Raw genomic sequence first — 17020 nt, forward strand, 5'->3', positions numbered from 1 at the left:
AAAAAAAAAAAAAAAAAAAAGCAGAAGACTTCATGTCCAAGAAAAAGTGTTGAAGATCTTTTTGTCCTACAGAGAGATTTTGTTTCTTCTGCCTTGGGGTGGGGAGGGGCAGCCTGGAAGGTTTACTGGTATCAGGAACAGCCCGAGTGCCATGAGCAGTGGCCTCAGTGACCATGGTTCCTGCTGTCCCCAAGGGGACATGTGAGAAAGTGTTTTCTGTTTGATCACAAGGACCCGATCACACTACAAAAGGCCAGAAGAAAATATGAATGGAAGTTCCCTCTGGGTGTGGGGATGACTACTATTTTGGCTTTAGGTGCTCTGTGTTTCCACATATTCCTTTTATAATCAGAATTTAAAGGTATATTAAGTCGGTGAAGCTTGAGGCCACTAAAACAGGGTCCACCCACCTCCATTTTCAGTCAGAAGGAATAGAAAGAGGCACTGTGGCCCATCTCCAGGCAGGGCCAGCTCCTAGTCACCTGTCTTTTCAAGGCCCGTGTCATCTACCTTCTCATTTTAGTCTTAAAGGGCCATCCTGGCACCCGAGCCAATGTGAAATGGGCCTGCAGACCCTGCATAGCAGCTGGAAGGATCCAGGAGCAGGGGTCTTTTTTCCACATGGGGAAACTGAGGCCTGGAGAAGCCAGGCATGGTTGCCCACCTGGCCTGCAGGAGCAGGAGAAACAGGCCACGGACTGGGATTTGTGGACCTGACCCCTGCCCGCCCTCCCGGCCCCTCTCACCTTCATGAGCCTCTCTGAGGGTGGGAAGCAGCCGAGACAGAGGCTGAGCAGGATCCAGCCCCGGGCCAGGCTGCTTGTTTTGAAATTCTCCGAGAGCTGCTTGCAGATCTGACAGTAAATCTCATCCCTGAAAGACACAGACCACTGGGATAGTAGGCTGGGGGCTGGAGAAGGACAGGAGACAGAGGTACCTGGGAACACAGCTCTTCCACACCCCTGGCGGTCCCCTCTGCAGGGCGTCCCTCCAGCCCCGGGGCCCTGCCCAGCCTCCTCCTCTCCCAGGACTGTGGCAGCAGGCTCTGCATCCCTACCCCATTCCTCTCCCACGGTCCGTGCTGTGGGTCTTTTAGGGTGGGACTCGGCCTCGGGAAGCAGTGGTTTCTCCAGTCACAGCCCTGTCCCCAGCAGCTGCACCCCTTGGACAGCCCATCTGCCCCCAGATGTGTGGAGCATTGGACCGCTCACAGTGACTGCAGTCATTTCTCCCTCTGCCTGGAGGCCCCACGTCACTTCCTGAATGCAGCCCTTCCCCTCCACAGCAGAGAGAAAAGTGAGGACTTCCTGGGAGTCACTCAGCCCCATCTCCTGACCCTTCCTGCTCCTACATGCTATGGAGCCTTCCCACTCCTGGCAGGGGTGTGCTGGGGGCGGTTCTCTCCTGCATCCTTCCCCATGGATTCAAGCCTCTATCACGTTATAAAAGTGTCCCATTAGCACCTCAAATCCCACATCTCCAGAGGCCAGCATCTTTCCCCTAATACTCAGTGGTGTGCTGGTAAATGTGTATCAACCAGCTCTCCCAGGAAGAAAAGCCCAATTCATGGCATCTGCTTATTTGTGTGGTGTAAATGTTCCCACCAAAGCCAACGTCTACTGCGACAGGACGACACCGAACAGAGTTGGGAAGTGACGTGCATGGTCGGCTCTGTGAGTTCCTGCATCCCTCCTCTTTCTGTGGTCTTCAGGGATTACAGGGATCGCCATCAGCTATTCACCCAAACTGGAAATCTGAGGGTCATCCTGGAGCCTCCCATCGCTTCATTCCCCCAATCCAACCCACCACCATATGCTGCCACCTGTCTCCTGCAATTCCTCATTAGCTCTCTCTGGACCTCTGTAGCAGCCCTGCCTGGCCTTCCAGCCACAGGTTCCATCCGACCACATTGCCAGGGAGGTCTTTCTGGAAGTCAAATATGATCATGATCCTCTCTTGCTTAAAACTTTCCCTACTTCCCTTAGGATGGAATTTAAGCTCCAGGCCCCAACTATGGCAACCCATTTAGAAATTCCAGATTCTTCAGGCTGTCTCAAGGTTGATCTATTTACCCTTTCCCTCTGTCTGGCAAACACTCCTCCTCCTTCCTGGCCCAGGTAGGCACGAAGGTCACTCCTCCTTGGTGCCCCTATGGGACCCTGAACAGACCCCATCTTAGCACATACTGACATTGTGAGTTTCCTGGTCTTCTCATGCCCCCCAACTAAAAGGTAAGCTCCTCTAGGACAGAGGCATGTCTTCTTCATCTCTATGTCCCCAGCCTCAGGCCAGGACCTGACCCAGAATGGGTAATGAGCAAGTGTGTATGGAATGTGTGACAGATGTGGAATGGGGCATCTGCTTTGTCTGGGAATTTCACCAGACCCTGCAGCCAAGGACAAATGGATGCTTACATCTGACATTCTAAAGAGACACATTCTTGTAGGATTTACTAAAATGTGGCAGAACTATTGCAGCCACCATGCCACCTCCAGCCTGCACAGGGAAGATAAGACATTTGGAATGTGATTCCTAGGAGGGACTTCATATGAGTAGAGGGATCTATGGCCCATTTCCACTCCCTGTAAGTGATGAGAGTGGTGAGGGGGACCCCAGGAGAAATACCAAGAGAGATGGGGGCTGTCCGCCAGAGAAGAGACCCATGTTACTCCCCATCTGATGCCTGCTGAGCTCCAGAAGCCCATTTGCTACCTCCCAGGGTACTAGATTACAGCCTGTTGACTGAGTTCTTGCCAGTGCTTGACTTTTGTACCCTAGAGTTGGGGACCTCCATGAACAAAGAGATTAGTGCCTGCTTGCTCCTGGAGAATTCTGAGCCCATCTTGACAGGCAAAGAGGAGAGAGGACAGTCAACAAAAGTGAGCTGCACATGTACTGTATGGCTGGGCAGGCATGAGCTTCCTGCTGACCAAAAGATGTCATGGAAGGAGCTGAGCTTTAGGCATCCAGCTGGGATCCTGCACAAGCGGGCAGCCCATTTTCTAGAAGACCCCAGCTGTAAGAGGCTGTGGGATGTTCCACTTCAGCCTAGAGTCAGTAGGAAGTCTCAAGGGATCAGTATTGGACAGTATCACTTCTGGCCACCAGCAATGTATAGGAGTGCCTATAGGGGATGTCTGAAGAACCCACAGTACATGTCATTTGAACACAACTTTTATGTGTTTGCCATATTGGAAAGCATAGTGGCTAGTGAGGATTAACCATGAGAAAATTAGAACCAGCTAAGTCAGAAGACCTGCCTGCTCACGCGAGCAGCTAAAACCTGAGTAGAAGCCCTGTAGTCTTACTGGCTTGACGAACCAGAGGAGAGCGTCTGGGGTACACACAGCAACTTGAAAGTGAGATGGGAAATCCTGGAATAAGGAGAACCAGAAGAGTCCCAACTCTTGCATATAAAATCTTCCCAAATCTCTGGTTGGCCCCTTACATGCATGGTGGGTCAGACTCCAGGTACTCTAGCCAAGGCTAAAATAACTGAACAGGGATTATAGCTTTCACTTATCATGGAGGAGACAGAGTTTGAGTCCACCCAAGGTAATTGCCTTCTAAAACAAAAAGTCAATGTTCTTTGAAAGAATATAACATAATCCAGAGTCTCTAACATATCATCTTCAATGTCCAGGATACAACCCAGAAGTACTAGACTTATGAGGAAAAAACAGTCAAGTACCAGATTTATGAGGAAACAAAGACACCACCATCCTCAAGAGAAAAGACAGTTAATGGAGACTGACCCTGAGATGACCCAGGTATTGGATTTGCAGAAAAGATTTCAAAACTACAGTAATTCTGTTCAAGGGCATAAAGGAAACAATGCTCATAGTGAATGACCAAATAGGAAACCTTGGCACAGAAACAGAAATATAAAAAAGACCCAAGTACAAATTCTAGAACTGAAAAACATAGTATCTGAAATAAAAAATTTGTTGGATGGATATGACAGCAGATTGGGGAAGACAAAAAAACCAGTTAATTTGAAGACAGGTCAATAGAAACTATCCAATCTAAAGAATAGAGAGAAAAATAAAGAAAAAAAAAAGATAAGCAGACCCCTAGGTACCTGAAGGACAATATAAAATAATCTTACAGAGGCTTAATTAGATTTTGAAGGAAAGGAGAGAGACAGAATGAGGTAGAAAAAATATGTGAAGAAATAATAACCAACAGTTTTCCAAATTTTGTTAAAAGTATTAACCTAAAGTAAATGAACCTCTAAAACACAGTGGTCTGTCCCTTAAGCAGTGAACAATCAGCCTCTGTATCTGTGGATTCTGCTTCTGTGCATGCAGCCAACACAGATGGGAATTTCTGTGTTTGCAGGCTGATTATGTGTGTTTCTCCTAACTGGTATAAAGACCCATTCCTGGCCAGGTGTGGGGGCTCATGCCTGTAATCCCAGCACTTTGGGAGGCTGAGGCGGGTGGATAATGAGATCAGGAGTTCAAGGCCTGACCAACATGGAGAAACCCCGTCTCTACTAAAAATACAAAAATTAGCCAAGTGTGGTGGTGCAAGCCTATAATCCCAGCTACTCAGAGGCTGAGGCAGGAGAATCGCTGGAACCTGGGAGGCAGAGGTTGCAGTGAGCCGAGATGGCACCATTGTACTCCAGCCTGGGCAACAAAAGCAAAACTCCCCATCTCCAAAAAAATAAAATAAAATAAAAAAGACCCATTTCTATAAAGCAAATTGTATGTAATATAAATGAAAGAAACCAGTCAATTACAGGGCCCTGCACTGCAGCCTGTTGTAAAAGGAATCACCAGTCCATGATGATTCTTTTCCTTAAACTGGGTTTTACTTATGGCTTTTTAAAAGGCAGAGCACATAGAGAACCCTTGGTGGCTATGACATCTGCTGTCCTGAGACCCAGCCTGCGGGCCGCAGGAAAGTGAGGTGTCATGGGGTAGATGGGGGAAGAGGCTGTTGCCATGGTTGAGAGCCAGCTAGGGGATCTGATGCTCTGAATGGAGGTGGGATGGGAGTGGGAACTGACCTGAGGCTGGGCCGCAGGATGGCGTAGCCCACGATGAAGTGCACCTTCTCCAGGTTGGACATGGGCCGGTCTGCACCAAGGCCATCAGGCTCCAATGCTTCCTCTCCGATGCTCAGCTGGCTGGCCACCTTGAAAGCCAAAGGCAGCCATCAGGAAAGCTATGATTCTCCCCATCTGCCAAATAGGAAACTGGTGCACGGGGAGGGAAGCAATAGACTAGACCCTGCAGTGGGCCAAGAGCAGAGCTGGGAACAGACAGAGGTTCTGTGCCCTGGGATCACCTGGCCAGTGACCCGGGAGGACCGCTTCAGCTTCATGGAGGAGATATCCTTGGTTCCTTTGTCCTTGCGGCCAGGTCTCTGTGGAAGGAGACAGTTCCCGCAGGAAGGTGAGCGTGGGCTCATCTCAGTGATGCTGACCTCACAACCACCTGGGGTGGAGCACATGTTCCTCTCACCCAGCCATTTCCTGGCCCAATTTATGAAGCACCATGCAGTCCCTCAGCTCAGTGGAGCTTTACCACACACACAGGTGCATGTCCCCATCCTCACTTCCAGATGTGGAAACAGAGGCTCAGGGAAGGCAAGAGACTAGACAAAAGCTGCTCAGTGGGTCACCAGCCCCCAGGGAGGGGCTCAGAGCTATTCTGATACCAAAGCTTGTGCCTCTCTCCAGTAAACCCCTGGGAGGTAGGACTGGGTCTGAGCCCAGGTGCTTAGGACAGCCCTAGGTCATGGTCATTCTCAGTAAAGACAGCAGATGAATCACCTCTGCCACTGCAAGGTGCTCTGTAGGGGATAGGGAGAGCGGGGGCGGGGGCGGGGAGGCCGGGTGGGAGGGAGGGGCCGCACCTTCTCATGATGGTGTCATGAGAAGAATTTGCTGCCACAATTGGAGCTCAGTGCGGGACTGGGCTTGGGTGGGGGTCAGCCTGGTCCAGGGCGAGGCCCTAGCTCCTGGCTGTGTCAAAGCTGGTTTACCATGTAGGGGCTGGCCATGAAACACATGAGCTGGCAAAGTCCATGAGGGCAGTGAGGCTTGCTGGACTCACTGCTCTGTGCCTGGGGCACATCATGGGTACTTAATAAGAGGTGCAGGAAGGAAAACCTGAGATCTGATCTCTGGGAAGCCAGTCCTGCTTCTCCCCATGTTCACACTCCAGAGGTGCTGGTTGGCCAGACTGCCTCCCAGAGTCTTTTCCCGAGTGGCTGCCAGCCTCCAGGTGGGCCCTGTGATCTCTGCCTCCTGAAATTCCTGCCCTGTTTGGGCCCCTGCCACAGCCACAGGTATGTGACGTCCAAGAGTGGACATTTGCACCTTCCTTCTTGCTTTCCTTCTTGGATCGTTCATGCTGGGGGAAGCCATGTTGTGAGGATGCCCAGGCAGCTTTGTGGAAAGGCCCATGTGGCATGGAACGGAGGCCTCTTACCAACAGCCATGTGAGTGAGCCTTCTTGGGAGCCACCCCTGCAGCTGTCAAGTTGACAACAGCCCTGGGGGACAGCTTGATCGCAACCTCATGAGGGACTCTGAACAGGAAATATGCAGCTAAGCTGCTCCTGACCCTCAGAAACTGTGTGAGAGATAATGAATTGTGTGCTATTTTAAGGAATTAGGTTTGGGGATGGGGTAATTTGTTACACAGCTGTGGATACCTAACACACTCTGGCAGAGCCCACATCTCCAGAGATCAGGGAGTCAGGGCTTGGGCCTGGGCAGTTCTCTGTAATTCCTGGACAAGGTTGGCCATGTGATGAGGCTACAGACTCTTTTAGATTCCTATGCAGTCTGCACACAGGACCCCACAGGTATTGAGCTGAGTTCCAGCTGGTCACCTGGCACATGGGGAAGTCATGGGCTCCTGCCACTTGTGGGCCACTGAGTGCTGTCACTGCTATGTAGTTTCTTTGGACTATTTTTGATTAATTCTGCTAAGATTACAGCATGCAAATGGACCTTAGGAAGGACTTCTGACCAAAAATGGATGTGAATTAACTTTCATTAGAGGGCAGGGTAGAACACAGGTCAGGAGCTTGGTCTTTGAATTCAGCAGAACGGATTCAAAGCCCAGGTTCCATACACATATCCGCTGCAAGTGGGGGCAGGTCATTTCAGTTCTTTGTTTCTTTAGCTGTAAATAAATATAGTCATTCCTACCTTGTAGGGTTGGCCCACCTGGGAATTGAATGAAGAGAAGCAACTGGCACATAGCAGGCCGTCAGTCAATAACACCTGTTGTTACCATTGTTACGTGCATCTGAATCTGGCTCAGTCCAGGGCACCCTCTCCATTAATGACTGTATAATTCCAAAAGCCCGGGGTGGAGATTCATAAGCTCCCGAGCACGGCTCTAGACTGCAAGTGCCCATGCCCTGGCCTGGGGGCTCGGTTCAGTGGGTGAGGCTGAGGAGAGGCTCCAGGTCTTGTCTCTCCGTCCTGCCCAGCTGCCCCAGGGCCTGGGCCCTAGTAGGCACCTGGCGGGTGTCGCCCTCCTCTGCCCCCCGCTTGCCTGTGCAGATCCACCGTGCTGTAGAGCCTGGGCGCCATGCTCCCTGCCCAGCGTGTCGTGGATCTGCCGCATCACTGAGCCGCCCTGCTGGTTGCTCCTCGCATACAGCACTGGCTCTGGGAGGTCGCCCATGAACCTCAGGATGACGTTCCACACGGCCAGGGCGGCCTGGGGAAGCAAGACAGAAGGCCCAGTGGGAACCCAGTGGTGACCCCAGCCCCTTCCTTCTTCCCCCTGAGCCATAGCTCCGACCCCAGGCTTGGGGCTGGCCTGAGCCTACTAGAAGCCAGTGAACCCTGGTACCAAGCAGTCGGCGTCATCTTCGTGGTAGAGCAGTGGGTATCGGAGGGGCCGCCGGATGTGGGTGTGGCTGGCTGACTTCTGGAAGTAAGTCACAGCAAACTTGGGGAAGGTGTACTCGGCCAGGCCATCCATGTCCTCCTCAGGCTCCTCCACCATGGGGATTGCGTCCAGGTCAACCTCAGGCAGCTTCTCGGTCTTTGATTCCAGATCCTGGGGCCAGCGAGGGAGAACGCAGGTCAGCAGGGCTTTCAGGTAACAACCAACGTATCAGCTGGCTGTCCAGCAGGCTGGGCAGCACGGGGGCTGTGGCATTACCCCACTCCCTCAGGTGCTGGGGACCACCCATGCCCACATTCAGTGGGCTCAGGTGGGCTGCCGTGTGCCAGCACAGGGCTCTCTACACACCCCCTCCTCCCTGCTGGGCAGGGTCAGTACTCCTCCTGCCCTCTCCCCTTCTGGCCCCACCCTCAGACACTGTCCTCTGCCGCATGCACCATCCTCAATGAAGCTTCCCCAGTCACACTGCAGAGCAGTGGCCTCAAAGGTGCTCTGGGGGTGCCCGGGTGGGGTCAAATATGCTCAGGGAATGCCGTGTGATGGAGAGCTCAGTGGCATTGGTAGAGAAGGCTCTAGGAAGTCTTGCAGGTGGGAAACCTGCCTGACTCGAAGCCTGTGACCACAGAACCCATGCACGCTCCCCTCTTGTGTGCAGGATCAGCAGGCTGCAGCACGCACTTCACCACTGCTCTGGCTTCTCGGGGAGCCGAGAGGTGGACTGAGGTCAAGGACTGGGCAGGCTTCCCTATCCCCACCCTGGGCCGGATGGTGGTCACCAGGCTTGTGTTACCTCAAAGTGCGATGGGGCCTGACCCTCCTGGCCCCCGATCATGGCAGGGAGGAAGCCGAACACCTTCTCTACCATCTCCGTGTCGGTGACGGTGTCGTAGATAGATTTGCACTTCTTGGCAGGGAGAGCGCCTTGGCTCTTCTGGGCCTCAGCCGGGATGACCAGCGGTACCTGCACACCCATGGGGGAAGGTTCCCACAGGTCCAGCAGGACTCATGGGGCCCAGCCCTGCTTACTCCACAGGGCAAGGACCTCCCAGAAGCCAAGTAAGCCTCATCCTGCCATCATCTGCCCAAATCAATAGTCTGCTCTGAAGTAATAGATTTTAACAGCTAGGTGGTCAGAGGTCAACCAGCCAGGGCTTTCCCTTTCCCAGTGATGATCAGAGCTCCAGAGAGGTGAGGTTGCTGCTTGTCCCTGCCCTCCGATGGTCTTTAAGGGACCCCTTCAAACTCCAGGGACCCCCCTAGGAACTCAGCTGCACAACCACTGCTCAGGTCCCTTCATTCAAAGGGCATCGAGGTTCTACCAGGAGATGTCCCCAGGGGCTGCAGTAACCAAGTCAAAGATCAGAGTGTTTTGCAGCCAGCTGGGGGCATGCGGGTGCCGACACATGCTGCTGACGTGTCTGGGGGTGCATCCTCTCACTTGCTCTGTTCACTGTATTTATTAGCAGTGTGCTCAGTAGGCCAAGTTTTCATCCATGGAGCAGAAGTCGACATTATCCTAGCTCCTTTGTCATATCACAACTTCCAAATGAGTCAAGTGTGAAGGCTGAGTCTTGGTACTCAAGGGAGGAAATGGGATCATTTTCTTGGTGCTGTTCTCCTGCTCCCTGTCCTCCCAGCCCCCCAGACACTCAGCAGCTCCCCTTGGTATTAATATTTCTCTGTCCCTAAGCTGTCACACACAGCCCAGTAACTAGGGCACTTTGCTCTCTTCCATGGACCTGGGGCCTTTCTCAGATTGTCTGGCCCAGGTTTGCTGCCCCTTCCAGGGGACCAGCCATCCCTGCCCCCAAAATCATCTCCAAGGTGAAAGGGAGGGGACCTCAGCTCACCCTCCAGGTTCAAGACTAAGACTGTCCCGTTGACCTGCTGCCTCTCCCTTGATATACCCTGCCTGCCCCTGGGTGGCGGCCACGGCTCCCTAGCCTTGCAGAGTCATTGTAGCACTGACTTTGAACTGGGAGAAGAGGGTGTGTCTCTTGTGATGTCTACATCTCAGCCCAGGTGCCTGCCAATTTGCCTCTTGTGTCCTGTATCCTTGCTGTGCTCTTGAGTAATTGGACAGATTTTAATGTCCTGGCTTGTGGTGGGGGCGGGGGCAGGGGGATTTTCCAAAGTGGTGAGCTCTCTACATAGTCGCTCACGCCTCCTTCTGGCCCTCACCCACTGGGGCCCCAGTCAGCCCCACCTGCCCAAGAGGCCAGGTGACCACTTACACTGGCTTTCCTCTGCTGGAAGTTGCGCCGGGCAGCCATGCCTCTGGCATGGGCCTGAATGACCACCACTGCCTTCCTCTTGGCCTGGACTTGCTGGCGCACCAAGTATCCCCTGCACAGGGCTTGCAGCTGGACCATCCTCTGCCGCATGGCCTGGTACTGCCTCGCCAGCAGCTGGCTCCGGACCATAGCCTGCAGGCGCTCAAAGCCCACGAGGATCTGCAGAGGCAAGAGAGAGGTGGGCTCAGGGGCGAGAACACCTTCCCCAGGGAACAAAGAGGGGTGCTTCCCAGGACACCGTGCAAGATAGATTTACAGCTAGTTTTGTTTTGGCAAAGGGCTGGTGCTAGAATGGTACACACCTATGACCACAAGAATAATGAGTTATTACTTGCAAAGTACTTAGAACAGAGCCTGATGTGCAAGTAAGCGCTAACTAAGCCTTTGTGAAATGGCATAAATAATAAAGTGGCCTCCTTGGGGCCGTGGATAGAGAGAATGGATGTGGATTTCACACGGGAGAGTGGACTCCTGAGGCCCTGCCATCCACATCTGCCAGCCAAGTTCAGCTGACTTGCCCACGGGCTAGTGCACCTGTGTGGGGGCCTGCGGCCAAGCAAATCTCTCAGGGCATCTTTAAAGTAAAAGGGCAATAAGAAATGGATGAACCTCCGCGTCAATGCCGCAAACATCTCCTGGGCCACGGCAGGCCCTGAGCTTGCCGAACACCCACCCAATGGGTTGGCTTAAGAGCTTGGAAGTCACAGCCTGTCATCAAAACCCCAGCTCTGTGGTTTACTAGTTTCATGCTCTTGGGGAAACCACTCAACCCCTCTATGCCTCAGTTCCTTGATGTACAGAGTTGGTTTAATGTTAAATAAAATGATGTATGTGAAGCAATGGGCCCACACAGGTCAGCTACTCTCATGCCCTTGGTGAGCATGGAGTGCAGGTGGGCCCGGGCCAGTCTTGCTGATGTGACCATTTCATGTCACAACCAGTCACATCCATGACAAAAGCAAGTGGCCAAGTGACATGGGCACAGCCATAGTTGCTCTAGTTCATTTCTTTTTTTTTTGAGCAGATACTCGTTAATAAATGATGAGTACTTGAAAAAGTACAGAATGATGAGTGCTTGATTAAGTACAGAAAAAGTACTTTAAACAAAGAATAATCAATCCATGGACTTATTTTTATGGTCTGCAAGTTGGGAAAAGACAGGAGTTATTCCATTCCAGAGCAAGACAACCTAGTCTGGCTCTAAAGATGCCCCAAATTCTGCCAAATATTTTGAAGGCTACAGACCATGGGGCTGGAGATTAGCTAAGAAGCGACTGTGTGGGATGCTGAGGTCTGATCATTTTAAATCTCTGTGTCACGTCTGTGAGTGACTTGATCCTTCCTGCCTGAGGTCCCTCATTCAGAGAAACAAACTTCACCAATCTGTCTTTTACTAGAGAGTTACCCGCGGGTCTCGTGGGCCCAGCTGCCCCCGTGAGCTCTCTCACCAGCTTGAAATTCCTCCTGTTGTAGTAGCCTCTCCACCAGGCCTGCAGGGTCACCGCTGCCCGCCTCTGCCTCAGGAACTCCTTCCTAGAAGGGCAATGCAAGCCACACACATGTAACAACTCCAGATGGTTTAAAGCCTCTAGGGGAGAAAAACTGATTTGGAAGGGAAGAGGGATGGTGAAATGCTGGGAAAAATGAATATGTACAATCCTTTCTCAGAAGGTGTTACAGACCAAAAGACACACAGGCAGGTCAGGAACAAAAACATCTACTATTAGCAACCCAAATTTGTAAATGATGACAGTCTAGTTTTTCCTTTCTTAGATGGAGTTTCACTCTTGTTGCCCAGGCTGGAGTGTAATGGCACAATCTCAGCTCACTGCAACCTCTACCTCCTGGATTGAAGTGATTCTCCTGCCTCAGTCTTCCAAGTAGCTGGGATTACAAGCACCTGCCACCATGCCTGGCTAATTTTTGTATTTTTAGTAGAGACAGGGTTTCACCATGTTGTCCAGGTTGGTCTTGAACTCCTGACCTCAAACGATCCACCCACCTGGGCCTCCCAAAGTGCTGGATTACAGGCATGAGCCACCGCACCTGGTTGGCAGTCCAGTTTTTTTAAGTTATCGGAAAACTCTTCTTCATTCCCTGTACCCTCAAAGATAAAGGGATAAAACTTACTTTTCACTTTTTATTGCAGACGCCCCTCCCCTGGCCACTAGCCCAGGGCTGGACATGGAGAAGAAAACCTGAAAGCTGGGCTCTGGCAAGGTGGAGTCACTCCCAGGTGAGCTCTGTGCATGTAGATGTGGGCATGCCTCAATTTATTATGATATCACTTCACTCTATTGCACTTTGCAGATACTGTGTTTTTACACACTGAAGGTCTGTGGAGCCATGAGCTAGTCTATTGGTATCATTTTTCCAACAGCAAGTGCTCATGTCATGTCTGTATCACGTTTTGGTAATTCTTGCAATATTTCAAATTTTTCATTGTTACTAATCTGTGATCTTTAATGTTACAACTGGAATTATTTTGGGGCACCACAAATTACACCCATATGATGGCGAACTTAATCAATAAATGTGTGTGTTCTGACTGCCCCACAAACCATTAGTGCCCCATCTCTCTCCCTTTTCTCTGTTCCCTATTCCCTGAGACACGGCGATATTGAAATTAGGCCAATTAATAACTCTATAATGGCCTCTAAGTGTTCATGTGAAAGGAGGCATCTCATTTCCCTCACTTTAAATCAAAAGTGATAAATGATTAAACTTCATGAGGAAGGCCTGTTGAAAGCTGAGACAGGCCAAAAGCCACGTTGTGAACACAAAGGAAAAGTTCCTGAAGGAAATTAAAGGTGCTACTCCAGTGATCACGTGAATGATGAGGAAGTGAAACAGCCGTCTTGCTGATACGGAGAAAGTTTTTGTGGTCTGGATAGAAGATCAAACCAGCCACATTTTCTGAAGCCAAAGCCCAATCCAGAGCAAGATCCTAACTGTCTTCAATTCTGTGAAGGCTGAGAGAGGTAAGGAAGCTGCAGAAGAAAAGCATAAAGCTATCAAGATTTGATCCAAGACGGCCGAATAGGAACAATTCTGCAGTGCAGTTCCAGCGAGAACAACACAGAGGGTGAGTGATCACTGCATTTCCAAACGACTCATTACTGCCCACAGACCAGGAGACTCCCAGGCTGAAAAGTGCCACGAGTTTCCAGCACAAACAGCTGGTACAGTGGGTCTCGGCACAGAAACTCATACAAATCTGGGCGGCCATTTCAACTGGCACCTGGAATGCCTGGGAGACAGAGCCACCCATTCAACTGAAAAAAAGAGGGCTGAAACAGGGAGCCAGGTGATCTGGCTTGGAGGGTCCCACCCCCACAAAGACCAGCAATCTGGAATGCCCTGGATTGAGAGTTTTGCAGCAAGCACAGCTGGGCCTGGGATGGTCCAGCTTTGTAGGGAGAAGGGCGTCCACCATTACTGAGGCAGTCCACATTACTGAGGCAGTCTGCCATTACACAGGCAGTCGGCCATTACTGGGGCAGACCGCCATTGCTGAGGCAGGTCTAACTATACCTCTATAAACAAAACTGCAGGGAAGTTCACACAGCAGCTGGGCAGAGCCCACACAGCTCAGCAACACCTCTGCTGGCAGACTGTGACTAGGCTACCTCCTTGCTGGGCAGGGCATCTCTGAAAAAAGGCAGCAGCATGTCAGGAACTTATAAATAAAGCCCCACCTTCCCAGGACAGAGCACTTGGGAAAAAAGGTGGTTTTGAGTTCTGCTGCAGCAGACTTAAATGTACTTGCCCAGCAGCTCTGAACAGAACAAGGGAGCTCGAAGCTCAGCACTTGAGCTCATATAAGGGACAGACTGTCTCCTCAAGCAGCTCCCCAACCCCCGTATAGCCAAAGAGACACCTCATAAAGGAGATCTCAGGCTGACATCTGGCGAGTATCCTTCTGGGATGAAGACAGAAGAAACTGGCAGCAACCCTTACTGTTCTGCAGCCGCCACAGGTGATCCCCAGGCAAGCAGGGTCTGGAGTGGACCTCCAGCAGAGGGGCCTGACTATTAGAAGGAAAACTAAAAAACAGAAAGAAATAACTTGAACATCAACAAAAAGGACATCCACTCAGGGACCCTATCCAAAAGTCACCAACTACGAAGGCCACAGGTAAATAAATCCACAAAGATAGGAAGAAACCAGCGCAAAAAGGATGAAAACACCCAAAACCAGAACACCTCTCCTCCTCCAAGGAATCACAACTCCTCAAAACAGCATGGTACTGGTAACAAAACAGAGATATAGCCCAATGGAACAGAACAGAGGCCTCGGAGGCAACACCACATATCTACAACCATCTGATCTTTGACAAACCTGACAAAAGCAAGCAATGGGGAAAGGATTCCCTGTTTAATAAATGGTGTTGGCAAAACTGGCTAGCCATGTGCAGAAAGCAGAAACTGGACCCCTTCCTGATACCTTATACTGAAATTAACTCCAGATGGATTAAAGACTTAAAACATAAGACTTAACATCATAAAAACCCTAGAAGAAAACCTAGGCAGAACCATTCAGGACATCATGACTAAAACACCAAAAGCAATGGCAACAAAAGCCAAAATAGACAAATGGGATCTAATTACACTCCCAAGCTTCTGTACAGAAAAAGAAACAATCATTAACGTGAACTGGCAACCAACAGAATGGGAAAAAATTTTTGAAATCTACCCATATGACAAAGGGCTAATATCCAGAATCTACAAAGAACTAAAACATATTTACAAGAAACAAGTAAACCCATTCAGAAGTGGGCAAAGGACATGAACAGACACTTTTCAAAAGAAGACAGCTATGAGGACAACAAACATATGAAAAATGCTCATCATCACTGGTCATTAGACAAATGCGAATCAAAACCGCATTGAGATACCATCTCACACCAGTTAGAATGGTGATCATTAAAAAATCTGGAGACAACAGATGCTGGAGAGGATGTGGAGAAATAGGAACACTTTTACACTGTTGGTGGGAGTGTAAATTAGTTCAACCATTGTGGAAGACACTGTGGTGATTCCTCAAGGGCCTAGAAATAGAAATTCCATTTGACCCAGCAACCTCATTACTGGGTATATATCAAAGGATTATAAATCATTCTATTATAAAGACATATGCACATGTATGTTCATTGTGACACTGTTTACAATAGCAAAGACCTGGAACCAACCCAAATGCTCATCCGTGATAGACTGGACAAGGAAAATGTGGCATATATACACCATGGAATACTATGCAGCCATAAAAAACGATGAGTTTGTGTCCTTTGTAGGGACATGGATGAATCTGGAAACCATAATTCTCAGCAAACTGACACAAGAACAGAAAATCAAACACCGCATGTTCTCACTCATAAGCGGGTATTGAACAATGAGAACACATGGACATAGGGAGGGGAGCATCACACACTGGGGTCTGTTGGTAGGGAATTGGGGAGGGACAGCGGGTAGTAGGGAGGTGGGGAGGGATAACATGGGGAGAAATGCCAGATATAGGTGATGGGGGGATGGAGGCAGCAAACCACATTGCCATGTATGTACCTATGCAACAATCCTGCATGATCTGCACGTGTACCCCAGAACATAAAGTACAATAAAATACATATATTTTCAAAAAAGCTATCAAAGTTTGGGTCATGAGGTTTAAGGAAAGAAGCCACCTCTATAACATAAAAGTGCAAGGTGAAGCAGCAAGTGCTGATGGAGAAGCTAGCTAAGGTCATTGATGAATGTGGCTGCACTAAACAACAGATTTTCAATGTAGACAAAACAGCCTTATACTGGAAGAAGATGCCACCAGAACTTTTACATGTAGAGAGAGGTCAATGCTTGGCTTCAAATCTTTAAAGGAGATGCTAACTCTCTTATTAGCAGCTTATGAAGTTGGTGACTTTAAGCTGAAGCCAATGCTAATTTACCACTCTGAAAAATCCTAGGGCCCTTAACAATCATGTTAAAGCTACTCTGCCTGTAATCTAGAAAGGAAGCAACAAAGCCTGGATGACAGCATGCCTATTTATAGCATGGTTTACTGAATATTTTAAGGCCACCATTGAGACCTACTGCTCAGAAAAAAAAGATTTCTTTCAAAATACTACTGCTCATTGACAATGCACCTGGCTACCTAAGAACTCTGATGAAAACGTGCAAGGAGATTCATGTTTTTATGCTTGTGAACAAAACATCCATCCTGCAGCTCACAGATCAAAGAGTAATTTGGACTGTCAAGTCTTATTTAAGAAATAAATGCCATAATCTATAGCTGCCATAGATAGTAATTCTTCTAATAGATCTGGGTAAAGTCATTGAAAACCTTCTGGAAAGGTTTCACCATTTTAGATGCCACTAAGAACATTCATGATTCAGGAAAGAAGGCCAAAATATCAACATTAACAGGAATTTAGAAGTTGATTCCCATCTTCATGAATGTCTTTGAGGGGTTAAGACTTCAGTGGAGGAAGAAACAGCATGTGTAGTGGGAACAGCAAGAGAACTAGAATTAGAAGTGGAGCCTGGGCCGGGCGCGGTGGCTCACGCCTGTAATCCCAGCACTTTGGGAGGCCCAGGTGGGCGGATCATGAGGTCAAGAGATCGAGACCATCCCGGCCAACATGGTGAAACACCGTCTCCACTAAAAATACAAAAATTAGCCGAGCATGGTAGCGTGCGCCTGTAGTCCCAGCTACTTGGGATGCTGAGGCAGGAGAATTGCTTGAACCTGGGAGGCAGAGGTTGCAGTGACCCGAGATCACACCACTGCATTCCAGCCTGGCACCTGGCAACAGAGTGAGACTCTGTCAAAAAAAAAAAAAAAAAAAAAA

General features: G+C 49.8%; 1 protein-coding gene across 5 annotated transcripts in view; it reads right to left on the reverse strand.

Moving 5' to 3' along the window:
- Window positions 1–17020, reverse strand: part of MYO7B (myosin VIIB) — a 94864-nt gene that overhangs the window by 16355 nt on the left and 61489 nt on the right. For all 5 annotated transcript variants that reach the window (XR_004264452.1, XR_004264451.1, XM_032263955.1 and 2 more), the window contains 8 exons: window positions 11628–11712; window positions 10120–10338; window positions 8676–8846; window positions 7829–8038; window positions 7526–7693; window positions 5299–5376; window positions 5018–5145; window positions 747–873 (listed from right to left, as the gene is read on the reverse strand). Coding sequence is in view for 3 of the 5 variants with exons in the window: in XM_032263955.1 (XP_032119846.1) it covers window positions 747–873; window positions 5018–5145; window positions 5299–5376; window positions 7526–7693; window positions 7829–8038; window positions 8676–8846; window positions 10120–10338; window positions 11628–11712 (1186 nt within the window). In the remaining 2 variants the exon portion in view is untranslated. The remainder of the gene's footprint in view (window positions 1–746; window positions 874–5017; window positions 5146–5298; window positions 5377–7525; window positions 7694–7828; window positions 8039–8675; window positions 8847–10119; window positions 10339–11627; window positions 11713–17020) is intronic.

This window comes from Sapajus apella, unplaced genomic scaffold (assembly GCF_009761245.1).
Source record: "Sapajus apella isolate SASKATOON/1434 unplaced genomic scaffold, GSC_monkey_1.0 scaffold140, whole genome shotgun sequence".
Taxonomy (NCBI): domain Eukaryota; kingdom Metazoa; phylum Chordata; class Mammalia; order Primates; family Cebidae; genus Sapajus; species Sapajus apella.